The sequence below is a fragment of the Parus major genome, chromosome 2 (genome assembly GCF_001522545.3).
Source record: "Parus major isolate Abel chromosome 2, Parus_major1.1, whole genome shotgun sequence".
Taxonomy (NCBI): Eukaryota; Metazoa; Chordata; class Aves; order Passeriformes; family Paridae; genus Parus; species Parus major.
Genome location: NC_031769.1, coordinates 106,285,267 through 106,312,004, shown reverse-complemented (window position 1 = coordinate 106,312,004; position 26,738 = coordinate 106,285,267). Strand labels below are relative to the sequence as shown.

Genomic DNA, 26,738 nt, shown 5'->3' with positions numbered 1-26,738 from the left:
AATCAAGCATTATTTGGTGGAACAAAGATGAATATTTCCTCTTGTCTAGACCAACACAAACTAGAAATTACAATGGCTTTTACAAACATATTTCAAAAGGCCTGGAAGAACAGAGTTTTGTTGTTTTTTTTCAGAGGAACTTCCTCTACAAACTACATTTCAACATAAACTTTCCTGACACTAATTAAGGACCTCATTCATCCATTTGTGGTCTGTGATTCTGTGGAGAGCGTTCACATCTTAGTATTGTAGTGAGATGAGATCATTCTGGGGAAAGTGTGACCTCCTGATTTTTAGATGGGCTATCCGGGAGGACAGAATAGGACAACTTACACAGGACAGGATCACAGGAAACCTGTAGTCCCACCTCCAGCACATGACTGGGTCAGCCATGGGGTAAGGCCAGGTTGCTCAGGGGACTATCCAGTGTTGTATTAAAAAGGTTCTATGCACAGAGCCTGGAAAACTGAATATACCTCCTCTAAGATATAAATGCATCATATAACAGCATGAATAATCACATAAACCCCATTCACCCAGAGCTAGGGCAGAGGGAATAAGAGAAGGGGAACTAATCTCAACCTTTCCATTTACACCTGTTAATGGAATTCCTCACCAGTCACTCAAATACAGAATTAATTCACTTTTTTTTCAGAAATAAATTTTTCAGGACATCCTAAGGCATTTTGCAGCCCTGCAGCACTTGACAGAGTAGCATCTGCTATTTGAAGAACATTTTAGAATTGGAGTAAGATAATGCACCGACCTTCAGAAAAAAAAAATTAAAAAATGCTGTTACTGTTTACTTTTGGCTGTCTTCTGAGAACAGGAGCCCATTAGGATAAAATAGCTTCACAGTCAACTCACTGAAGTGTTTAAGTCAAGTTTTTGGAGACTGCTTAAAAACAAAACTTTGTAATAGCTGAAGAACCACAGACACTTTGAATTGCCTAATATTTTTGAATGAGAACACAGCTTGCTTAGAAAGGCTTTGATAATTACCTCACCATACCAGTTACTGACAAAATGAATTTTATACCAAGTTGCTAGCAGTTTTTTAAAGAACAAAGCAAATGCCCCATAGCAATGCTTGGTAGAGGCAAATTTTATCCTCCTAACTGAGGAAAGGGGAATGTTTTAGGTGGTGTATTTCTAACTAATTAGATGAAAATGAAAAAAGCTCAGGGAAATAAAATCAAACTACTTGCTGAATGGTTTTTACCCTGGAGCAAAAGACACCTTCATAATTATAAAATGTTTTTAATCACCAAAGGCTTGTTTAATGGGCTTTATATTTATATATAACACACTGAAAGTATACCAGTGTGGTCTGTCCTAAAAGTCAGTGCAGCAAATGATAACAGCACTTGGAATGAATTTGGCTAATCAAAATATGCCTCTGAAGGTCTAATCCTTCCCCTTTGGAAAAAAATCAGGCCAAACAGGCAGAGTTCTATCACTGCTGCTACTTGAGCCAGGGTTTTTATATTAAATTTTTTCTTTAAACATAAGAATCTCAAATTCTGATTCCTTGAAATGTGTGTATCTATACAGATGGCTGCACTAAATTTGCATAAGAATTTGAAAAATAACAAATGGAAACCTGGGCTGGGTGGAAAATTCAGTAAGTGAGGGGGATTTCTTACCAGCTTACAGCAATACAGTTTCTGCCCCGTGGTTTGAGCACCCACAAATTTAGGGGCCATAGACAGTGCACAGTCTATGGAGAAACAGCCCTGAGAGTGGGTTACTGTGACCTACCTACCGACCCTCCACACCAAACTTTCCTCCATGGCTATTCCTGAAAATCTACCCAGGAAATGTGTGTAAAGAGACTAAATTGGTCTTACTGCAGAGGAAAGGTGGTTTTATTTCAGCAGCTTGACCTCTAATTTTTGTCAGGTTGCAGCTCTGATTCACAGCCCGTTACCTTTCCTCTCTAAGAGCACTGACCGCTCCTGCAAGCAGGCATCACCACCTGGCTGTTGTCTCACTGCTTTCAGAGGATGATGCTGCTTCTTTAACTCTTGAGCTACTCATCTGCAGAATTCATGGGAAACATGCAGAAACCTGCCAAGAAGAGAGTTGGTGATGTAGGCGCTGGCTCCACACCAGCCCTGCTGACACAGACAGACTGCCGCCACCCTTCTGAAATTTGTTTCTTTTTTGCTACATGTCAGGCTTCAGAAGGTGCTGATTACAATTACGTAGTTGATGAGCTTCCTAATCCAGTGTCTAATTTCACCTGCACGTTGAATTTTTAATCTTTAATCTGGTAAAGATAGTTCTATCAATAGTTGGACTACATCCTCTGCACCAGGAGAATCTGTGTGGAACAAGTATTATCAAAACTAAGTGCACTAGGCTGGAGTTCTTTGTGGTTTGGGGCTTTTTTGTTTGGATGGGTTTTTTACTAAATTGTAAAACAAGACTTGGCTTTACCCCAAAGCAATTAATTTATTCCGTTAACTGCAGAAAAATAAAAATGAAGACATCTGATCTATTCAGTGTTATATATAAGTTTAATTAGTTGATGGATGAAGCCTGAGTAGATCAATCTGAAGATATATGTTTGCTGCATGTACTTACTGAGTGAAATTAAATCTACAACACCCAGAAGGGTAATCTGTATATCCTTACTAGAAGCTTCAGTGACCTTCATTACAATCTTCCGAGTGTATTACATCAGGAACCTAAAATTCAGTTGGCATGTTGTTTTTCTCTAAAATCTCACTGGCCATCAGGGAGTAATAGATCTGTAACTTAAATATGAAACTGCTTTTTTTTTTTTTATTAAGGCATATGGTTAACATAGGATCACATCCCTGCCAGGTTGTCTAAAAAGGGAAATATGCTCAACTCCCCTGAAATAGCAAAAAACTGACATATTCTATTTCACACTCTCCTTCCTCCCCTTTTATTTCTACTAGGCCAGACAAGCTACAGGTGTGAGGGATTGTCTTTACTCACTAGAACTTTAAAATGGATCCATGGTTGGCTTTAACAGAAAAATCTTCTCTCCCTAGACTTTCTCTGAGCTGCTAGCTCCTATAATGAACTGTGACTAGGGAGACCCTTAAGTGAGATAAACCAGAGAAAATTTATAGCACCACGGTGAGATTATATGCATTCACACAGCCCAAACTAAGCAGGAGCAGGACAGTTTAGCACCTGGACTGAAAATCCAAGGGAACACTCCTGCACACAGGTCTTGGCTGCCTACGGCTGTTACAGATCCTGGAGCACTTTTCAACGAACATCTAAGCTTTGGACAGGGTAATTACACTCTGCCTAGCTAACCCCCCTTGGAAATCTGAGAGCACCCAGCTCGCCACCCTCTGCTCTGAAACACTTGATTTTAGCTGCTGGGCGTTGTTCAGCTTCCTGCCGAAGGCCGTGCTGCGCTGGCTGGGGAAGAGATCCCTGGGTACTGTCTCCGCAGAGTGCGAGGTGATTTAAGACCTGTTGGAGTAGAAGATGTTGCAAAAACATGAATGGTTACATTAGCGTTACTCCAGGAGAGGTCTCAGTGCCACAAGAGAGCAATGGGGAGTGAATCAGGGAGCCCTTCAGAAGGATCTGTCTGCTGGGGTAGCTCTAGGCACACAGCGCTGCAGCGGAATGCCTGAAGGGGGGAGAGACAGCAGTTGTTTGAGCACAGCTCTGCAAAGTCACAACTCCTCTGTGCTCACCCCACCGCAGCGAGGGCCAGAGCTATTTCTTCGGGGACTTCCCTGAAGAAATGTAAGCAAAGCGATATTCCCGTTAAAGAGAAATAATGCCATTTATCTACATGGTTGGTCTGTTGTCACTACAAGCAGATAAGACATGAAGCTCCAATAAGCACTAATTAAACATTTTTCTCCGTCATCCTGCTTCCCATAGACGACAATAAAGTTTCTACGCTACCTGTTTTAGTAGCTAATTAAAGCTATGAGTTGCCTCTACCTGGCAGCTTAGACATATTTATTCGCTAGCACAGGGAGAGCTACCCCGGATATGCAACAGCAAACAAAACCTTTTAGGCAAGCTCTTCATCTCCGGGCGGCGGGGAGGGAGCGCGATGTCACGGGCGGTGCGGGCACACACGGGGGTGGCCGGGGGCACTCACCTGCCCCTCGGGGACCCGCCCGCTGGGCCCAGGGGTGTCCGGAGCCGCCGGGGCCCCTCCCCAGCCCGCCCGGCCCCAAAGTTTGGCGAGGAAAGTTTGTGTGTGGGCGCCGCTGCGGAAGCGCCTCCCGGGAGCGGCGGGAGAGTCGGGCAGGTGAGGGGCTGTCGCCGGGCACCCACCTGGGGCCAGCGGGAGGGTGGGCGAGCCTGCGGCGGGATCTGCTCCGCGGCCCCGGCAGCAGCCGCTCCCCGCCGGCACCGCCCAGCCCCGCGGCGCCGGGGCTTTCAGCGGCGGAGCCGGAGGCGGCGGCACGGCCGTCCCGGTACGTGCGGCCGGACCGGCCCTGAGGGACGAGGGGACCCCGAGGGGAGCCCCGGACCCCGAGGGGAGCCCCGGACCCCGAGCGGCCCCGAGCGGGGGCGGCGCGTCCCAAGTTGGGGAGATCGCAGAGCCCCCGCTGCGGCACCGCGCTCCGCAACTTTTCTGCGTGCTCCCTACACACACACACACACACACATACACATACACACATACACATACACACACATAGAGCCCACTCCTTCGTCACGCACCGGGAATCGGGAATTCGTGGCACGTCTCCAAAATAATAAAAAATGGGCTGGTATTTCGCCTGTGCGTTTTCTAGCAGTGGAGTGAATGACTGGGGCGGACTGCGAGTCTTGTTGGCATGCTGATAGCACCTCGGTTCACTGCAGTCCGTAAACAAGACCGTGTTATTTAAACAGTTCAAAAAAGGGGAGATCTGGCTTTGAGAGAGTCTTTTTGTTAATGTTCCTTATCCTGGGACTGGGAAGAAATCCCACCTGTAATCCTGTTAGAAGACTGAGAGACATCAAGTTGCGGTCTTGTGAGCAGTGTTTTTGTTTAACTTCCCAAAATCCAGGTGACTTCCATGGGACTGCCCGCTGACTACCAGGAGTGCTTCAGACAGGTAAGAGCTAAGCATGCCAAACTTACCTTCTTCTGCTGAGGTCCCTCAGTCCTGACTAGGAAATGTTACTAAGAATAATAATGATTTTTCCTTTTTTGAAGCGAGATGTCCAGCAGCAGTAGGATGAAACCTTTGAAACTAAATATCCTGGTGAACTGGTGAAGTTCCAGACCTGATGCTTTCAGAGTCTTCCCTGTTCTCTGTAAGTAACCAAAACTTTCCATGATGCTGATGTGTCAGCCTGCATACACATGAGTAGGACAACTTGGTATTTATCTGTTCTTAACAAAGGCATAACTTTTGTTTGTTTAAAACTGCAGCTTTAAATTAATCTATCAGTGTCGGAGGCAAGTTGCTATGTGCATTAAATTGACATGGTCTGAAGTTTTGTAGGATTTATGGTTGAGGAGCAGGACCAGGTAAGTGGTGTGTGTGTGTTCTCAGAAGCAATGAGTCTTGCTTACATCCATTGTTTCATAAAACAGATTTCATTTTTTCCTTTGGAAATATATCAAAAGGATAATGAGGAACTAGTGATGTTAATAGATTAAAATGGTGAAATCAAATGCAAACCATATTTTCTTTGCCTTGTTATTAATTTTTTATAGTATGTTGTATGCTCTAAAGTGCATTTAAAACAAAATGTAACTCCTATAACAACATTGTGGTCTGCTATGTAACAAGGGAGAGTGAAGTTGAAAAATGTTAAATATGTACAAGTTGACTGGGTGGGAAGTTACTTTGGTGATGTTGATGTTTGGAATTTCCTGACTGCTTTAAAATTTCAAATTTTTAGGGCCTATTTTTTTTAAAGGTGCTTTATTGTTTCATAATTGACACTGGGTGAGTGAAGAATGCTCACTTTGATAAAAACAGGTCTCTCCTTTGAAGAGAAATCCCTATATATTTAATAAAAAAATATTTCATTATTTGTGTCTTGTGGAACTCTAAGAGAATTCTCTTAACTTGATTTGCAGTGTTGGTAGGTAGTAATCTTCTGTTATTGCCAGTAATAAAAGTTGTGCAGGCCAGATGGTGTCTTCAATTATACTTTTACACAGCCTTCTTATAAGCAGCTCTTCAGGTGAAGAAGTTGCTGAGGTGTCAGCAGGACTGATGTAACAGTAGGCCTGTATGTTGTCTGTATACCCCTAGTAAATTCCTATGGACAAGAAAAACTCCATTATGGGAATTTTGGTTTGGGTTTTGTTGGGTTTTTTGGGGTTTTATTTTTTTTGGTTTTTTGGGGGGGAGTGTTTGGTGAGGCATTGGTTGGTTGGTAGGTTGGCTGGTTCCATTTTTTTAATTTTTACAAACTTTCTCAGCACCACTGTTTGACTATCTTGATCTGCTCACTTAATTCAAATTCCTGTTGGCCTTTGATTTCACCCAGCCCTATCACTCAGCATAACTTGCTGGAGGTAGAAAATGGCAAATACTGTATGGTTATTTCTAGCAGCCTTTGTAATAACCCAGAAAGTAAAGTAGTACTGCCTGCTATGAGGAACTGTGCAAGCATTGTTAAGAGCTGGAGCCCTGCCTTGCACTAGTCGTTGTGAAGCCAGAAAGCTGAGATGTGGACAGTGGAAAGGTGATCCTGGAGGATCATCTGTGTGTGAAGTAGGACATGAGCTAACAGATGAGAAGTGAGGGAGGGGGAGCGCTGAAGTGAGAAGATATCCTTGCCTCCTTCTACTGACTGAGCTGAAAGTAGCCTCGGCCAGTGTCCAGCAGAACATTCCTCTCTGCAAAATTTTCTCGCCGTGATAACTCCAGTAGAGATATCAAAAAAGTAGTGCTTCTTGAGGGAAGGAAGGAAGAAAATGAAAAAAAAAAAAAAAAAAACCAAAAAAACTAAACCCAAAACTGTGCAGTTGTAGTAGCTTTCTGTGCTCTTTTTCTCATTTTGTTTTCATTAATTCAGTTGTGTCTAAGGAGATACTGAATGGGTGAGAATTTTTAGCATCCCACAGTAATATGAATGCTTTGACCATTAAAAAGACTGTCTGGGTTTTTTCATCTGTATTCTGCTGGTTTACCCTACATCTTGTTATTCTTTATTTCCAGATGAAGAGGAAAAAAGCTGGAATTAAAAGGAAAGGTTTCTAAATAGTTGGAAGCAGCCTAATATTTTGCATTTGTATGTCCTTGATTTTGGAGCTAGGTGATGGTGAGGTGGCAAGGAAATCTAAAGTTAGCCAGACATACTGACCAGATGCCATTGGTTTTGTGTAGTCTAGAACAGGAAGGAGCCAGGTACAAGTACCTGAGTACAGAGGTAGCTCTCCTCAACTGCGGGTGTATTTGATTGCAAGGAAGAAAAAGTTGGATGATGTACTGAAAGGAGGAATCATGCCAAAAGCAGGAGGTACATTCTTCCCCATTTTTGGGTGGCCATGTTATTTCAGTTGCTTATGTTGGCCCTGTACAGGAATGTACCTATTTGAACACAAAACACAGTGAGGAAAATGCAAGGCTTTTATATCAGTAGAATGAGGATTCTTGAAACTCTTAATATTTGACAAATGTTCAGCAATTTGTACTCAGAAGTGAATTACTGAAGATCATTAAAATTTCTAAATTTTTGCTGTGTTTGTCATCTGAGGCACATAGCGCTATTGTCTGCCAGATTTACTGCTTCTCCATGGTGGATAAAGATATGTAGTAATCTCTCTCCACTACTCAAAAGAACTTGAAATTTTGGGGTGCGTGGCTTGAGTTGGAACAGGTGGGACATTGGGGTGCCATACATCCCAGAGAGATGGGGTGAGGTTGGGCAAAAGCAAGGATCTAGTTCAGCGTAGGTGGAAGGCACGGAGCAGTTTCTCAGGCTACATTAGTTCCCTCACAGTGAGAACCAACCAGCAGGATGGTCACGACATCACCCAGGGGAGGCAAAAATATCAGCCAGAACTGCAGGCAAAAGAAAGATTCACAGCTGAAGCAGGGATGCTGAATCGCTGTCTGGATACGGCTGATCTCTTTTGAAAATGCTTGAGTTGAAAGTAACTGCTTCTTGGCTTTTCACAACCACGAGAAAGCATTTATCTTGATTAAAGAATATTTGCAGGTATTTCCTCTTGCCCAGGATGCCTGAGAGTGTAATCCATGACTGTTGCTTTTTAATACAAAAGGAGCAAATTTGTCAGTGTTGTGCAGCCATTTTTCAAGTTCTGCTAGAAGACAGAGACTTTTTTAAATGTCACTATAATTTTTTCATATGTGAAAATCAAATCACTGTGTTAAATAAATTAAACTACTCATTCAAGCTGAAAAGCCTTTAAAATCTTATAAGGTAGCAGAATAGTTTGGTTTGATGTATTTAGATTCCAACCTGAGCTAAAATCAGTAGTTTTTACTTAAAGTAATGTTACTCTTGTTTAAAACTAGTCTTAAAACTTAGCCAACACAGAAATTAAGAACACAGTTTCATATAAATTAAATTTAAATAAATTAAACTAATTGCAAGCACCGTGTAAACTCTTGATAAAAGATAATTATAACAACTGTGATGGTAGAGTGAATCTGCCTTAGGGTGTGTTTGGTAGTTCAAAACACAAAAAAAAACCAAAACAACCAAAAAACCATAAAAAACTCACCTTGAGCTGCTGTTTCCTTTCCACTCAAAACCAAAACTAACCTAGTATAAAAATATCTGTTGTCTTATTAGCAGATTAAATTGCTTAAAAGTGCTTCTTATTTTACTGTGCCTTTTCATCATCACGTTTCAGGGCTGGTAGATGGAGCTGCATGCAACCATGCTGGTGTTTGGGCAAGGTCAGCTCTATATCCCATGCTGTCCTGGGTCATGGATGTATGTGATACCAGCTACTGCTAATGGAAAAATCATTGGCACCGTTCCCTGGGTAAATTCTTTGTGGGCTATAATTTGGTTAAACTTGGTCAGGAAGCCCTCATGGTGGTGGAAAGAGCTGGGCAGACAGGGAGGATGAGAGCAAGTGGCTGGAGAGAGCAGCAGTGGCAGCCTACACGTGTCAGAAACGTTCATGGAGATGTGGTGTGAGATACTTTGCTTTCAGCATCATCCATGTGGCCTGCAAAAGCTTTCCTTGCCTGTTCAAGGACAGTGTTTTTCAGAAAGAAGGGCTGAATATATGGGAGCTTTGTGTAGTCAGAGATGGAAGAAAGTAACAACATCACAAAAGTGGCCTATTTGGAAGCATGTACTGTCATTGTGTGTGTCTGGATTTCTCACCTTTTCATTATGGGAGAAACTTGTGAATCCCAAGCAGCAAGAAACTGATTCCTACTTTCTAGTACCTCTAATATAAGTAATTTCAAAGATATATTCAGACCCCCATATCTTATTTATTTCCTGCTTTATTTTTTTTTTTTTCCTCCTAATCCAGATACTGTCAATGTTCTGTTACATGAACAACACAGCTTTTGTTTGCAGGAAAACAGAAGAGGTTTGTATTCGTCGATTCTATGACTGGTGGTTCTTGAAGCATTGCTTATGCTGGGAAGCTTCTGTCTCATCAGCAGAGTGACTTCTGAAGACATGCAGCACTGAAGTTAGGTGCAAAGCCCTAAGTACCCTTGTAGCATAGACAAAGAGCACCACAAGTCTGAGAGTGCTGAGAGCAGTGTAAGGAAAAAAAAAGTACAAGTGATAACAGCTAATGAGGAGCTGGGTGAAAGGAGGCTCCACTACCCACACCTATACAAAAAGCATTTCACAGCATTCCCCAAGCATTTTCTTTGTTTTTTTCCCAACCTTCACTGCTTCCTTCCAGTCCTGTGCATCAGCACAATAGCTGCAAACAGGAACTTGTACATAACGTGTAGGAAATTCCCTCTCTGCAAAATCAAAGCAGACAGAGCAAGGTTAAGAATAAAGCCTCTATCACCTTCCTTTCATGTGCCTGGTTCAAACCAGTTGCTTCATGACCCTCATAAAAAAGGACTTCAGACAGAACGTTTGCATTCTGTTAATGTCTAACTATCTGTCTTCTACAGAACAATTACACATAAAATGAATAATATTTAAATAGTGGCTTACATTTTCTGCAGGCAAGTTTGTGCTTAAGAGAAGTGTATAGTTTAATGACACAGAATTGGAAAAACATCTGAAAACTCCTGAACAGTTTTGTTGTTCTTGAAATCTTTTGCATCTTTCTGACATAGTTACTTTGTTCATTCAGCAGCTGTTTTTAATGGGAGTTCCTGCTAAGCTTTATGTGTACTGTATTTTTAGAAACTCAGCAATTATAGATGTAACAGTGCTGAGTTATTAAAAAATACAAACTTGTGGAACACGGAGTACTTGTATGATTCAGAATAACTGTTAAGAGCCTGCATTTTCTTTTGTATTTAACAGATTTATCTTTCAAATATCTTCCAGTAGTCTGTATTCCTTTAAGAGCTTTAGTTTTTCCTAACATTCTTTGTGGTATTTCATCAGATACTTCTTTCATATTCATTGACAACAGTGTCCATTATGTTGAATTTTAAGGCATTTTCTTTTGCTGTGCAGGCCAGTTTCAACAACTGCTCTTCAGCTTCTACTTTCACAGTGAGCACATTCTCATTCAGGTTAAGGTGTTGTCCTCTAGTGATCCACAGTGACTTCATGTTCTGATGTTATAAAATGAATTTCATGGCCCCTTTATGGCAGATGCAGGGTATCAGGTAAATTACTTCCTCTGGGCCCACTGCTGTTCAATAATCTTTTTGATAAGTTTTTACAGTTGAGCTCATTTCCATTAAACTTAGTGGCAAGAACTGAGTTCCTGACAAGTCCCTCTCCATATTACAAAACACAGCTGAATAAAAAGATGAGCCATTAATTCATTTTCTGCTCTGATACCATCTTATGCTGCTGACATTTCCTAATCCTGCAAAACTCAACTTGGATTCACATTTGAGGGTGGACATCATTGTATGACTCCTCGATGCACAGGATGAAGCGATGCCGAGGCTCTGCCAGCGGAGCGGTCGTGTTGTGTGCTGGCCCATCCTTAAGGACACACAATTACACAGTCCAGGTGCAGAGGTGCTGGGCTGCCCATCACAGGGGGCTGGCAGCCTCTTGGAGCATGACCCAGCCACCTGAGAGGCTCCAGCTGTTTGCTGTGGCTTCCCAGCTGTGGTGGTTGGTGGGAAGAGTGGGGCATTGGTGTGACACCCAATGACCTCATTTGGGTCATTACCTCCCTCTGTTATGACAGCAGGTGATGTTTGCTCTTCTGTAGGTGGAATGGTCTTTTCAGCCACTTTGAAAAATGCATCTGCTTGGAACTCATCTGGGGGTAGAAAGAACATTGAGACTGTGAGCAGAAATATAAACATTGACAGCAATAGCTTGTGAGAGTTCCAGCTTGTATGTAATATGTTGTTAACACAGTCTCTGGTGAAGAAAAAAATGTAACACGAGAACAACCTCCCTCTCTTGTTGTTTCAGGTTGGCATCTCTGGGGAAGATACCAAAGAAGCAGCAGGAATGCTGAAGACTTCAGAAAAGTGAGCAATGAGTCCTTCTGAAAGTTGAAGAGAAGCCCCCTTGTAGGGTCATGAACCTAAGACAAGTATTCGTGTCTGTACTGCTGTTTGGAGTAGCTGGTCTACTCCTCTTCATGTATCTGCAGGCTTGGATTGAAGAACAACATACAGGTACACTAGGTTTTTTCTCTCACACTTTTTTTTTCTTTTTTTTTTTTTAATATAGTTGCATCTATTTTAAGATGACCACAAAACCTATTGAGGACAGTTGGGGGTGGAGATCTTCCCCCCACTTTGGAAGTAAAATGACATTGAAAATAGTCTTGTTTTAATTGCTACACTTCATTAAGAAATTTCTTCAGTAACATGAAAAGATGGTCCCAGCTACCTAATTGTATCGTATCAGCTTCATTTGCAAAAGCAAGTGTTGCAAAAGCATTCTGCATGTCCAATTTAGAAATTATTCTCTATGATGATTTGTTGTGGGTTTTGCACATTTTGTGTGGCAAAGCAATTTTTGGAGAATAACTTCTGAGTTTTATAGATGAAAGTGGTCTTCTAAGCAGCAGTGCTCGTGGAATCATCCTTTTCCTTTCTTCTTTGTTGTTGTTTGTTTGAGACTGGGCTTACAAAACTTTTTATATATAGCATCAGAGTCATATTGCAACTTTAAGTAAATCTGTGTTGGCATTGGCTCAGGATTGCACTTCTGAAATGTATTCCTGTTGTTTCCCATTTATGATGTTTTGGGTTGCACCCCAGCTTGATCTAGATTCTCTTATGGATGAAACTAAACCAGGTTATTTACCTTGACCCTACTGGAAGCTCAGTTCGTGGGACTTAGTCTAGAGTGAGTCTGAAGTAGCCTTCCACAAAACATATAAAGGGTACATGTCACTAAGGTCCTCCATGGTTTTTCTCTTCAGGTTCACTTCTGTTATGTCAGCTTATTGAGGGCATAGACTTGTACACATGTACTGGGGGATTAGGGTTTTCTTTTCAAGGTTTGGGCTTGATTGTGGGTTTTTTGGTTTTTTGGTGGTTTTTTTTTTTTGTTGGTATATATGCTAGGGGTTTTATTTGTCATTGTTTTTTGATTTTTTGTTTACTTTTTAAGTAACTTAAGTAACTTAACTTGTGAAGTCTTGACTTTTAGATCCTCTTTTCTCTCTCAGCTTCCATTTCCTCTGTAAAACTCTTATTTTATAGTACGTTGATACCATTGTGAAGAAATACATCTGTAAAACCACATTAGTCTGTGGCTTTATTGATCTGTGCTGTTATGCCATATGAGCTGCTAGGCTCCAGTGTGTTTTAGAGAGCAGTCTTGAGGAGGAAATGTAGTGCATCACTTCTGCAATTGTTTGACAAGGACCTTGAGGGGGTTTTTTTTCAACTAAGTGCAATGATCACAGCGTTAATTTTGGCTTGTTAATTTTTCTGGGCTGTCCCAATATTCACAAGCTTGTGTTAACAAAAGTGTTGTAAGAGGTAAAACAGACTCCCTTTGGAAAGGTTCCCTTATAATCAGTTGTTGACAGAAGGGTGCTGGCAGGAACTAAGCACGCAGCAGAGGGGGGGTCTTCCTTGAAAATCTCTACTGTTGTCAAGAATGTTAAGGGCAGATATCCATGCTTTCAAGGTAGTTCAGGAATGTAGATGATGACTGTAGATTATTGATTTATTTGCTTGCTGACATTCTTCACATTCTTTGCATCTTTTCTTGTGCTGTAATTAACCTTTCTTTCCTTGCAGTGCTCCTTGTTGCTGTTTCTCGCTGCAATTTTTGACTCCTATCTTTTGTATGCATCTCTCTACCATTAAAAATAAATAGGAAAAATAAAATAAAGGTTGAATTAGGACAGACTCTGTTCTTTTGGCCAACCAGATGTTTTCTTTGGGGTTTTCTTTGATATATTGCTATAATCTTCTTCAGGAGAGAGGCTTCTCCTTGCACACATAAGTCATTTCCATGTGGAAACATTTCTCTAATAAAATGGAAGCTATCAGAGAATAACAGAATGGTTAGTGAGCTTGAAGTGTGACTGCAGTTTTGAGTGCCCTTTTATCTCACTGGACTGCTGTTGTGACAGCACTTCATCAAGACCAAAAAAAAAAAGAATTTTGACATTCTCTGCAGTAGCAGTAGAGAATGTATATGGTCATGCACATTGGTAAGAACATGGACTCATTCTTTGGTGTCTGCTCTTGCTTCTTCTTCTCCCAATTTAACATTTAGAGAGCCATTCTTTTTTATTTCAAACACCTGTATCTCCACTAAACCTTCTGCAGCACAATTCTCTAATGCCCCCCCTCCTGTATGCTGCTTTAGAGTTGATATGAAATAGAACATATTTGCATATGCACAATATACATTTGTATAATTATGGGCATTTTGCAAATTTTTTTCCCTCTTCTTCTCTGTCTTTCATATTGCCATGTGTTGTATTGTATAATTATGGGCATTTTGCAAATTTTTTTCCCTCTTCTTCTCTGTCTTTCATATTGCCATGTGTTGTACACTGTGGCTTTTTTGGGGATGAGCTGTATCTGGAGAATCCTAAACTGACAAGTATCTTTGCAAGGATTTTATGAGTTCCCTTAATCCTCTCACTAGCTGCACAGCTGTAAGACAGCTAGTTTTAATCTGCAAGTGGCTGAGTACACGAAGTGGAGTTCTGCTAGGAAATGGAAAGCGCGCCTCGTGCTTCTCAACTGCCGTGCTACGAGCCTGTAGAGACAAGTGTTTGTTGTAGGCAGAACTATTTTTATCTTCCACAGTGCCCTGCTCAAGACCTACAGCATTCGTGTTTGCATTTGGTTGCTGAAGGGATGGAAAGTTGGATGTGTTTAAGTTTAGGAAAGTATCTGTTTTGCACCTGCGAAATGCTTCTCCTTACCACCCCATTCTTCTGAATATCTGGAGCCTTTATAATTCACAATCTCTGGAAAAGATAGTGAATTTTACTCTGTTGTGGTTTGTAATATTCATGTTTATTTTTCAGGCTCTCCTAACTGTGGTGTGAATTATTCCAAATCAGATGTAGATTTTTTGGGGGAACTGAAAAGTTATATGGTAGTTTCCAATTCCCTTATTAATGTTTGTCCTACTCTTTTGAAGTTGGACTGTTTTCTTTCACACTTGCCATTCTTATTGTCACTTTTTCTAGCTGTTCATAATTTTTGACACTAGATCCAATGCCAGGTTTTATTCATAGTTTGCTTTTTCTCTTTTTGGGTCTCTAATTTCTGCTTCCTGTTCACATCACTGAGATATCAACTGTGATTTGATTCCCGTTTGTCTTATTTTGCTCTAGACCTATCTTATCCAAGCATGTTTTTCTCTGATTTATTTTTACAAACTTCCCTCATTATTCAAATGTATCCAGGACAGGAACACCTCCAATTTTTCATCCTGTCCATCTACTCCAGATGCACCTGCAGGCTCAGCAGCTGGATGCACCTCTCAGCACAGCCATGTCTTCTGCTCCCTCCCACGGTGCTTGGACTCTTCAGACTATTTCTAGTCATGTTTACCATCCCTCTACCTTAAAAAAGGGAAAATCTTTCATTTAAAGATGTCTAAGAAGCAGCTGCTAGCTACATGGTGGTCCTCTCTGATGGCTTTGCAGAGACATTAGCAGACTGAGTGAACAGGGGAGTTTCTTGGTTTGCCTCTGGGCATGGAGTGTATAAAGACAGGATGATATATCTTCTTCTCTGATGTATCTTCTGTTGGGTAGCTTCAGTTCACCTCAGTGGAGTAATTGGGAAACTTGTCAGTAGTCCAATGTGAGCGTCAATACATACAGGCTACATCTGGATGAAAATTTAATTGACAGCATTAATACTGTGGTATATATGGAGCACTTCATGTTCTCCATATATAAATATATTCATTGTATATAAATACACATCCATGAATGAAGCTTCAGCTGGATCCTACAGCTTTACTTGACAGTTCTCCATAAGGTCTTGCATTATGTAGTGCAAGCATCAAATATTGTGGCAGTGATTAAGAAGCAATCACTATTTATTACATGCTTAGAAATTTCCAGCACTGGTGATCTTATTCAGGTGAAGCAGACTTCTGGATCTTCCAGGGCTGAGGTTGAGCTCTGTACCATGAATCACCTGAATCAGGGAGTTGTGGGGTACAAAGGACACTTGCAATTTAACCCTGAAATATTAGAGATATGAATTGGAGTTTAAAGGTAAGGATTCTAATTTTGTACTTTAAAACTCTTCTTTTTTTAGAGAGACTGATATGATTTAGTGTGACTGATTACTACAAAATGACCTGAGAATATCTTTGAGGTTAGAACTGTATGCTGTGTTTGTTGTTTGGGGTTTTGCCATGTGTTGTTTTTTTCCCTTCTCTTAAAGTTTGCGTAATTTTTTTTCTGAAGTGTGCCTAGCAAATCCATATTTATGAAGGACTACTTCAGAATAGTGTAGTCTTACCACTGATTAAAGGGCTGCACTTCCCTCCCACGGATTTCTGATTCCTGAGGGTGAAAAAGTCTGCATCTCCTTTTTCCCAGCAGTTTTGTATCTCACCTTAAGGATACTGAGATTTTTCTGTGTGCTTTCTCTTCACTTTGCAGGGTATCAGCTCTGAAGCATCAGTAGTTGCCCAGGCATCCTTCTGCAGTCCATGTGTTTTCCTGCAATTTTGTGCAACTACCTCCTGAGGAGCTTCACAACACAGACCTTATACCCATTCCTCAGGCCACAGGTCTTCCTTTTGTAAAGAAACAAAATTAAAATTCAGATAAAAATCCCATTTAAAAAAAAAATCTTGAAATTCCATGAGCTTTCATGCAATTCTTTGCATGAGCTTTCACAGTTTAGTCTGCTATTCCTGTAACCATGCAGATTGTATCCGCTATATGTATTCCTTGACATAAACAGGTGGGATTTTTTCCTCACTTTACCAGATTTGGTAATCCAAGGGGGACTTTTGAGTCCTTCAGTAATGTGATATTTTGAGTCCATGGGGTGCCTTTCTTCCTTATCTTGGCACTCTAAGTAACAACTGAATATGTGTGTACACATGATAATATTTACTCTTTGCTGTTTTTGTGGGTTGATTTTTATTCAAGCTTTGTCTAAGAGTAGAAAAATTGATGTGGCTTAAAGAACCATTCATATGTGATGAATTTCAAAGGCAACTGTTTCATAGAAGTCATAGCTTTTTCTAGACAATCAGAAAATGCACTAAAGTAATATATTTGTAGAAAACAGGTTTATAGATAAAGATGAAAAGAACACTGCCCAATAATGGTTATTAGTTATGAATAATTTAATTCTTCTAGTGAAATTGAAATATTTCTGCTGTTAAAGTCCTGGGTAGTTTATAGGTCCTCCTAAGTCTGCTGGAGAACATCACTGGTGTGGTAAACAAATCTTCAGGTTTACAATGCCCAGTCACTAATGAGACTGTTCTAATGAGTCTGGGTGTACTTAGGTTTTACCCTTCTGGTTGGAATATGCTGTGCTTTGTGTGTGAGATGTTTTGATTTCTTTGTTGTTTTTTGATTTATTTTTTTTTAAATCTGCCTCATTATTGGACTGAAGCACAAAAGAAAGATTCAATAGGATCAGTAAATGCTGCTTGGTGGACAATTACATTGAAATCCCAGAATACTGCAAAATTTTATTAGCTTCATTTCTCCATATAACATAGAATGGGTTTCCTTTCCCCCCACCCAGCTTTCAATAGATAGAAACTGTAGGGAGAGAAAAATTGCCTTTGCAGGAAAAAAGCCATTAAAAAACAGGTGAAAATTGATATTTTCTTAAATCATAATGGTCTAAAAACACAAGTAAAAGTTGAATGTAAGAGAAGATGATTTTCTGAGCTACTGATTGTAAGGTCTCACCCTGTCTTCCTCAATTGCAAACCCCAGAAGCTTTAAGAAAAAAACGTTAAAATTTCATATTTTATAATACTTAAGGCTGTATTTATCTAATTCTGAGGATATTCTTTCTAGGCCTGACTGTTTAGCAGCCGTTTCATTCATTCATTCATTTTCATCTTTCATTTCATTAATTTTACTTTTATCATTCCTATTGCTTAATCCCATTTAATTTTATAAATCCTTCTGGTTTAGAAGAAATTCCAGCTTCTACATTCTGCTGATATAAAACAAACTAAATGGGATGAGATTTTGGGGCTCCTCTTAACTATATATTCAGTTTCATGTTTGAGGGGAAGCTGATGACATTTCATGTATTATTGTGTATAACAACCTTGTTCATACCTAGACCACAGAGATCTACTTCTAGAAACCTGCAGCACACACCTTAATTATACTTAGGACACCTGAGTATACTGTTTCTTGCCTGTTTTCAAATGGAACTCTGAAGAGGATTCTTTCTGTAACTTTCTTGTATCTATGGGCACATAACTCAATTCACTTCAAAATTTGAATTGTAGTTACCCCTGGTAACTACTGCTTTGGCTTGATGTTGAAACACTTACGATTTCAGGAATCCTTCTTCCTAGAAAGGCTGAGTAATAGTAATACTGTTTCAGAATGCTCTTTTGAATTGGATACAAAATATGTAATAGCTGCTTTTCATGCTGTTTTCCAATTAGTCAGACCCTCAAAGCAGATTATCTGGCTGATGTTTGGAAATGTGATTTTACAAAGTCCTTAGCAGTCATTCTTTCTGTTAAGTAGCTATGTTTTTTTCTTTTTTTAACATGATATATGAGTTTTATTTTGTTTTCCAGCTTCTGTTTAGTTTTCTGGCAGATGTGCTGTCATTGAGTAAAGTGGTTAGTTTTAAGTTTCTTGTCCACCATTGTTGCTTTTAATAACATTCAGTTCATGGCACTTCTTCAGTTCCAGAAAGTCCTTTCCTTAAAAGCTTTTCATTCAGGCAGTACAGCCTTGAAGTCATGTCTCTTCTGGGCATGGACTGTATGATGCAGTACCATTTAAGACAAACATACAGTCTTACAAAGCAAGATGGGTGGAGAGGTATTTTTCACCTGGGAAGTCATCATTTAGATGTAACAGTAGAAAAAAATTGAGATCACAAAATCATTTAGGTTGAAAAAGACCCGTAAGATCATCAAGCTCGACCTTTGACTGACAACCACATTGTCAGCTAAACTATAGCGTAAAGTGCCATGTCCAGTCTTTCTTGAACACCTCCAGGATGATGACTTCACCACCTCCCTGGGCAGTCAGCTCCAATTCTAAAGCATCCTTTCCATGAAGAAATTCTTCCTGATGTCCAGCCTGAATGCCCCTGGTACAGCTTGTGGCCATGTTCTCTAATTCTGTCACTGGTCACCTGGGAGAAGAGATTGATGCCCGTCTGCTACACCCTCCTTTCAGGGAGTTGTAGAGGGTGATAAGGTCTCTCCTGAGCCTCCTTTTCTCCAGGATAAACAAACACAGCCCCCTCAGCTGCTCCTCATGTGACTTACTATCTAGGAGTGATGATGAAAAGAAGAACATTTTTCTTTTCCTGGCTTGTTCCATTTTCCTTACGTGCACTGCCCATTTTCAGAAGAGCAAGTGGTTGCTGCTGGAGTATATTTCAGGCTGCTTACCTCTATGTCTGATGTTGAACTGCTTTGATATGTCACTTGATTGCACACAATCCTGTTAAAACATGTGATGTGGTCTCTGCAAAATTACAAGGAAAAGCTTTGGTTTCTTGCTGGAATTAAATTATAGAAATTCCGAGGTTTGTTTTAAGTGTGCGTATATTCATATAGGTATGGATATATATGTATTTATTTTAAGTATCCCCTTTATTTTCCTTCTTCTTTGTAGAAGTAGGGACTGCTGGTAGGAAAAATATTATAGATGGAAACCTGTCTTCTAACCACAGTCAGTTACTGGGATACATGGAGATGAGTTTATACAGAAGAATTTTTTTGGTGTTCACACTCTAGAGCCTTCATTTCTGTCTTTTCCATTTTACTCATTTGGTCTTACTGGAAACAGGTTATTGCTATTAATTTGGGATATTTCTGGATCATCTTGCAATTTGTGAAACAAGCAGTTAAACATCAGGAAGCTGAGAGGTTTCCAGTAATGGGAGCCATTTTAGTGTACAGGGGGTTAATGTCTGGCATGATGTGTATGATTTAGCTAGAAAAACCATGATTTGTTTTGAGGAGCAAAAGGTTCAAGGAAGAAGATAAGTGCCTTTAACTTTTTTCTTTTTTTTTTTTTATGTGAAAAGTCTCGTTTTATTTTTGGTTCTTTTTTTATTTTTAAAGGTAATCATTATTTCATGGCAGCATGAATATTGGCTGGGCTTTCAAGTTTGGGTCCCTACTTCTTCAGACAAGTGTCTTACTTTTTTTACTTTTTTTTTTATATATATATATTTATATTAATAGCATATTCAAAGAAAAATAATGTTTCTACATTCCACATTATTACTGTGCAAGACATTTCCTATCTGTCAGTTTCAAACTGGGAAGATACATGACATATCAGCATACAGTGGTTTTCTTTGCAGCTCCTTCAACCCTGAGCCTTGTGGCTGTATATCTGGGAGTGAATGTTACTGTCTTCAGCCACAAAGAAGAGAGAGCTAGCTGGGTTCTATCAAATGTTGTGTTTAAGCATCAAAATCTAAAACAGACAAACATGAGCCCCTTCCAAAACTCCCAAATTGCCTCATTTCTCTTGAAAGTCATGGTTAGTCATCAAATCAGCTTCAATATTCTGCTTTTTGTAAAACAGTAAATATTCATTACTCAAGAAAACTGAATAATATGCTGTATTTTAAGCATTGCCCTTTATATAGATGAAACCGTTTCCAGGCATGTATGAGCCTCACTTGATGTGAAGTGATAGGGAGCAGAATATCATACACATCCATCCACTGGCTTTGGATTTTGTTTGATCTTGATTTAGTGAAGATGTGCAGCAGCATCCTGTACTGCCTCAAAAGCCAAACTTGGCAGTGAGTACAACCTAGAAAATATTACTGCCTACAGAGGTTCTTTAGGAGAAGACCCAAGTCTCACCAAGACCCTAGTCCCACACAAATATCACCAAAAATGAGTGTTTCCTTATCACTTGAAATCCTCCCATGGTAACAACATCCAAGAGTATCATTGACCTCTACTAAACCTGTGTGAATCCTGTGTGCTAGAAGTACAATTTGTCCCTCACAGCTTTGTTGTTTCAAATTATTTTGTTGATATTTGATCACTCAGCTTTCTATCACACAGTCCTGCCAGGAATTCACAGCACATAGATCTAGCAAAATCAGGCTGAGTAGGCACAGATTTTGTCTCTTGGCACCATCTCCAAGGGAAAATGGCTTGAGTCATCAAAATGTTTGGGGAATGATAGACATTTGTTTGGGGTTTTTCTTCTGGAGAATGGTAATAATAATTTTTGTATTTACAGCTCCATGGTATTCTAATTAAAAACAAAAAAACAAGACTTGGTCACTTGTTAGACTTTTCCAAATGAGCAATGATTTCTTTTGGTTTGGTTGAGTTTTTTGGTTGGTTGGCTGGCTGGCTGGGGGGTTTTTTGTTGTTTTCCAGGGATGCTGGAGCACAGAAGGTGCTGGAATGGCAGGGGTGGGATAGAGTGTTGAGTCAATGGTTACAAGGAGTTCAGTTCCCATGGACAAAATCTTCTATGAGCCAAGCAGGCAGTGAAGAGGGAGAGAGGGGAGGAGCTTTTAAGAAATTCATTGTCTTTGGAAAATTTCCTTTCTTAAGTAACAGTGATAGTGAGACAAAACTTGTCTCTTAGCACAGAAATTCATTGCCCTAGAATATAACAGATGATGGCCTAACAGGCACAGATTTTGACATACACATCAGAGAATGTCTTCTGCATGTCATAGGCACTGGGTAACATCCAGGAAAGTAGCTGAAGATCAGCAGCCTAGTAAAGAATAATCAGAGCCAATATTAAATTTCACTGTAAGTGCCAGGTGAAAGACAAGGTGTTAACTGATTTTATATTTAATGGGATTGGAATGGAGCAGGTCATTTCAGTACTAATTATAGTCCAACAATAGAAGAACTTGCCCAGCACTGTGTACATGTATAAGGGCAGAGATGGAGGAAGCAGCTGTTAAAGATTTGCAATACTTTCTGTGACAGATGTGTTATAAGCTAGGCCTAATACAAGCATGCACTTAGGATCAGCTCGAGTGAACTTGGGGTTGTTTAGTCGTCTTCTTGGGCCCTGCCTGTGGGTATATTTTCTCTCAGTAAACTGTATGTAAGAGAAATGAGGTTTTGGAAGCTTTTGGTTTTGATTATGATCAGTTAGGGAGATGTGGTGCATGAGTTCTGCTAGCTGCAGCTGGAAACATTCTGTTGTGTTAAACAGGAAAATATCAGTGCCTGATGCTTTGCCATTCATCCACAAAATAGCTCTGTTAAGAAAAGAAAATATGTCTAACATGAAGTAATAAGTATGGTAAACATTGTTTCCAAAGACAGTTTTGATTTTATTCTTGCTTAAATTTTTTAAAAGAGCTTCTTCTTTCTGGGAAGAGCAGAAATCGGTTGTTCTGGACTAGTTGCCATACCCCCATAATGTTTTTTTGTTCAGTGGTGTATATCTTGAGAGGTTACTTTGACTTTGGCCTTACAACAGTGGCAGAGAAGAAGAACTGAGTAAATAGAATTTCACTTTCTGGTCCATTTGTGTGTGAAAAATCATTTTTTTATTCCTGGAAGAACACTTAGTGGCCAAATAATGCAGTGGAATCTATTGCAATAATGTTATTGCATTAAAAATACCCCATACTACAGTGTTATTTCACAGTGCACTTTTTGAAGGAATTCTGGCAATACAAATTAGGAAAAAACATAGATGCATTAATTTTATTTTTAGTTTTCTTTGTTTTTGGCTGTTTCTTACTCTTGTTAAAGAGTCATTAAGGCACAGTATGCCTTGTCCACTGCTGAGAACTAACAGGCTACCATCTATTGACACAGTCATGGTATTTGAATTGTGTGTAAAATGCAGCCTGTTACTTTAAACATTATGCATGTAATTCATTAAATGTCATTGCTTTAAGATGGTTCTGTACTTCCAGTCAAGAATTGCAGAGCACTTTCCAGAAAGCACTCTGTTCCTGATGTTGGGCCAAAGAATCAAGAGTTTTTATGAACTTCATCTTGATTTATAAACTGTTTGGAAACACTCAAGCCAAGTAGCTCTACAGGACAGTTGTTAAGAGAGGTGACAGATACTTGTTTTCCTTGGAAACTGAAATTTCTCTGGGAATAGAAGATTCTCAAGTTCTCTAACCTTTTCTGCCTACCAGCAGTCCTCAAAGAGGTCATCAAATATGGAAAATTCTGACACTGGAGAAGAACAAAATCATTCGTGTTCTGTTATGGGAGGGAAAGAAGCAGCTCAGGCAGGCTGGTAGAGGGATGGGAATTTACTTGGATGTGTTTTTATCTTATTTACTCTTTTGCTTTGGGAGCTGCTGAATTATTTATGCAATAATAAAGTCCATTTGATATGAATAGACTCCTAATCACAAAAGAAATTACTTGTAGGACCAGAATCATTAGAGTGAGAGTTGGCTGACTGTCCCCCAGTTAAATTATATCCAATGAAGCAACAAACTGCAAAAAAAATACACTAATTTTTTTTCCAATAATTATTTGATGAGTTTTCTTCTTCCTCTGTGCAATTTTATGTTAAGCACTTGCTATTGCAGTCTGATGGCAGGTAGAAGACAATAAAAAATGTCTTAAAAAAAACCCTGGCTTTGCTCCTGGACTTGAAATTACTTTCATGGGATGGGGGCCAGCACAAAATATATGTGAAATAGAACAAATACTATGGACTTTGGGGATTTATTTTTTTTTTTAATTTGCTTTATCCTCTTACAGATGGCAAAATTAATTTCACCCTACTTCTTTTCTGTTACAATCTTTCCACTTCAGTATGCCTGTTTTGAAGACGACAAGGCAGATGAAACTGGGCTTACATAGGCTGAGGTAGTTGCAGTGAGGTATAAATACTTCATGATTTATTTAACCTTTGAGCAGAAATTTCTTTCTGGTAGAATTAATCTGCAAATAGCTGAGGTGTGCTACCACTTAAGTTATGATTGATCATGCAATATAACAAAACTCCATTGGCATCAGGTTTAGGACTGATGTACATATAAATATAATGCAAATAAAGCTGCCAGATGCTGTGACTGACAGGTGGGTTCAAGGTATTCTTGGCAAGAAGACTCAGCCTTGACTCTCCAGCTAATAAAATGTGCATATTGGACAGCTTGTGTTAATAGTCTGTAAATAAAATACAGTTGAATGACAGCTGGGAAGCAGTTTAAGCAAAGCCTAGTCTGTGGTGACCAAAGCTCACACAAATTAATAACTGACTTTCTGGAAAGTTAGGAGTTAATCTTGATATTTTAAATCAGCTAATCCATGTGGACTAGTATCTGCTTAAGGCAATCATATTAATTACTTATGGGAGATCATATGTTTATTTGCAAAACTTTGCTATCCTTTCAGCTTTCATTTGGGCCTGAGGACCAGGTGTTTCACCTGGGTCAGAGGGCTGCCAGAATGTCTACCTCTAGAGCTGGCAGCACAAGATCTTTTTGGTTTCATCTCTCTATAAGGGCCAAAGACCACAGAAAGGTTCAAACCCATTAATTCTTCTGTTCCGTGTGTTTCTTGAAGCTGACACATTCACTAACAAATGTGCTTTGTTAATGTTCATTCCCTGAAGTAAGCCATAGAAAAACAAGAGCAATTGAAAAAAAATGGCAGAGAAAAGCCAGTGGTTTCTGGATCCTTGCTGATAGGAAAGGAGAGTAGGCCATAGATGTTTAATTTCTGTTATGACTTCTGTTACAATAAATGTACTAAACTTACTTTGTATTATTACATATTTGTTGTACATGTTTATGTTTTCCATTATTTTGTTTTACTTTTCTCAGACTACTGCTTAGCAGTTCCTATCACTAAAATATTTTTGCCCTTTAACTATGTTGTTTCTCACATATCTATCATTAGTTAAAGTATCACAAAATCATCCTCTGGTGACACCGTCTAAAGGAGTTTGTCATCATGCAATCAGCCATTCATTATGAGTATCCTGGCCAAAACTGTGGTTTTGCCTTGCAAAAATTTCTGGTGTTTCAGGTTTTTCCAGAACTCTGGTTCCCACTGATATTTCTTTTCTTGCCCTCCAAATATCTGGAAGCAGCTAACATGGCTGCAGTGTGTAGAAGCTTTAAATGTGTGGATTTGCAGGAATAGCACCTCCTTTTATGGTCAAATTTAAAAGTATCTTACTCATGTTATGATAACCTTTTGCCAAAAAGATCTGTGCTTCAGAGAATCAGTAGAATTAATGAAGATTTTTTTTGTGTGTGAGGAACACTGAAGTTTGACCAATTGAAAGTACCCAAATGTCTGTTTCTGCTTTTTTTCCTAAATATTCTTTCTTTGACTTCTGATGTTTTCCTCTGATGTGATACTGCACTTGCACAACAGTGTTTGTGTCACAGAGGTAATGTTTCAGGTAGTTCTACTGCTACGGACAGTCACATTTTGTTTTTCAATAAATAGCCATAAAACTGAGCAAATAATTATGTTTGCATTTGATGCAATGCCTAATACTGTATTATCAAAAATGTTCACTTGAAACTGTCCCTATCTAGGAATGTTTTCCAATTACTAATAAAACAAAATATTTGTTGTGGGGGAGTGAGGCCTAATCTTATGTCTAAACATCCAAAGTAAGAGTAAACATTTGTATGTGGAGGCCTTGTATTGGCGTAATGCTGTGAGCTGGGGAATGAGGAATGGTGGAGTGGAGCTAAAATAGTTTTGGTGGTGTAACATTCAACATGTTGAGTCCAAAAAAAATGCCCAAATCAGACTGCTCTGAGTTTTCTTTTCTGAATAGGACGACAGTGTAATCAAGTGGATCATAAATACTTTATTGAATGAGGAATGTTTATAGGATCTAATGACTTATGTTTATAGGATCTGATGACTTAGACTGCAGTGAATACCAGTTAGGGGATTCAGACTGGTAGAGAACTGTAAATTCTGTAAGAAAGCTGTAAGTTTCCAAGAGAAATGCTACTTGAATCAAGCAAGTATGGTAGCAAGATGATCACCCTCTGTCACATAGGACATACCATGTCTCTTTTACCTTCAAATAGCTCAAGCAGAGGCTTAGGAACACAATTTTCTGTGGCAGAGAAGAAGAGGCAATAAACAGGTCAGGTTCAAAGGTCTCTCCAGCTTCGTATATAGTCTCTGCAAACACTGCTTAAAGTAAACTATTAACAGGAGAAGTTTATAATAGTAATTCAGAGAATTTTCTTTTCCTTGTGTGTTTGATAATTTAGAGGCCTCCTAGATTGGAGGTGTGTTCAGTAGCCCTGAATTAGTCCTTCTTCCATCAGTTTGTACAGTGTTGTCTTAACTGATGCCTTTCCTCTGAGACTCCTCTGATGATAAATCCAGCTTGAATACTGGGTACTACTGGTAGCATTTTTCCCATGATGCTCTTTAATTCTATGGAAATATTCTCCAGAGTGTGTTATCATTGGATTTGTATCACTAAAAAAAAAATAAAAAATTCTACTTTCTGTCTTTCTGTCCCTGTAAGAATGTAAGAATTTACTGATCATAAAATAAAAAAGTGACTAATGGATTAATGGCTCAGCAGAACATCCTGGATATTTTTTTTTACATTTTTGGTACTTTTCCATGCTTCTCTTTATCAGAAACTAATCAGGAATGATTGATTGTATCACTTGAGTTTTGTACCTATCAAAGAGTTGATAGTAAATCGGAGAATGTAGTTTTTCAATATTTTTTTTTCAAAGAGAGAAGGAGATATCTATTTAAGTGTACTCATGACTGTTCTGGGATTGACTTCCTACATGTGTAAATTAACTGTCTTTCAAGAAGAGAAATTTTCATTAGAGCAGATCAGAGATCTGGTAGATATTTGGGGGGACAGGAGTTTAGGTATTAAGGACTTTTTCATAAGACAAAGTTTAGCATTTTTTTAAACGAGTAACAAGCGAACTCACTTCTCTGCCAGTCAGGTCAGTAGCGTGACTGAAATTATTCATTTTTTATTAGATGTACATTTTCTCCATACATTTGACAAAACATGCATCCCTTAGTGCCTAAGATTGAGAGGAAGATAAATAAGTGGGGATTTCTGCTTTTTTTGTATAAAGCATCAA

The 26,738-nt window shown here is 39.3% G+C and overlaps 1 protein-coding gene across 4 annotated transcripts in view; it reads left to right on the top strand.

Annotated features, from left to right (window-relative positions):
- The first annotated feature begins 4,063 nt into the window (after nt 1-4,063).
- CHST9 (carbohydrate sulfotransferase 9) overlaps nt 4,064-26,738 on the top strand; it is an 87,178-nt gene continuing 64,503 nt past the window's right edge. The window contains exons 1-4 of one of the 4 annotated variants that reach the window (XM_015618803.2): nt 4,064-4,264; nt 5,016-5,063; nt 5,165-5,265; nt 11,488-11,696. In XM_015618803.2, the coding sequence (XP_015474289.1) occupies nt 11,597-11,696 (100 nt within the window). In that variant the 5' untranslated portion in view covers nt 4,064-4,264; nt 5,016-5,063; nt 5,165-5,265; nt 11,488-11,596. Of the gene's footprint in view, nt 4,265-4,399; nt 4,434-4,601; nt 5,064-5,164; nt 5,266-11,487; nt 11,697-26,738 lie in introns of those variants that run through there. The other 3 variants (XM_015618804.3, XM_033512243.1, XM_015618807.1) reach the window with 3 other exon arrangements.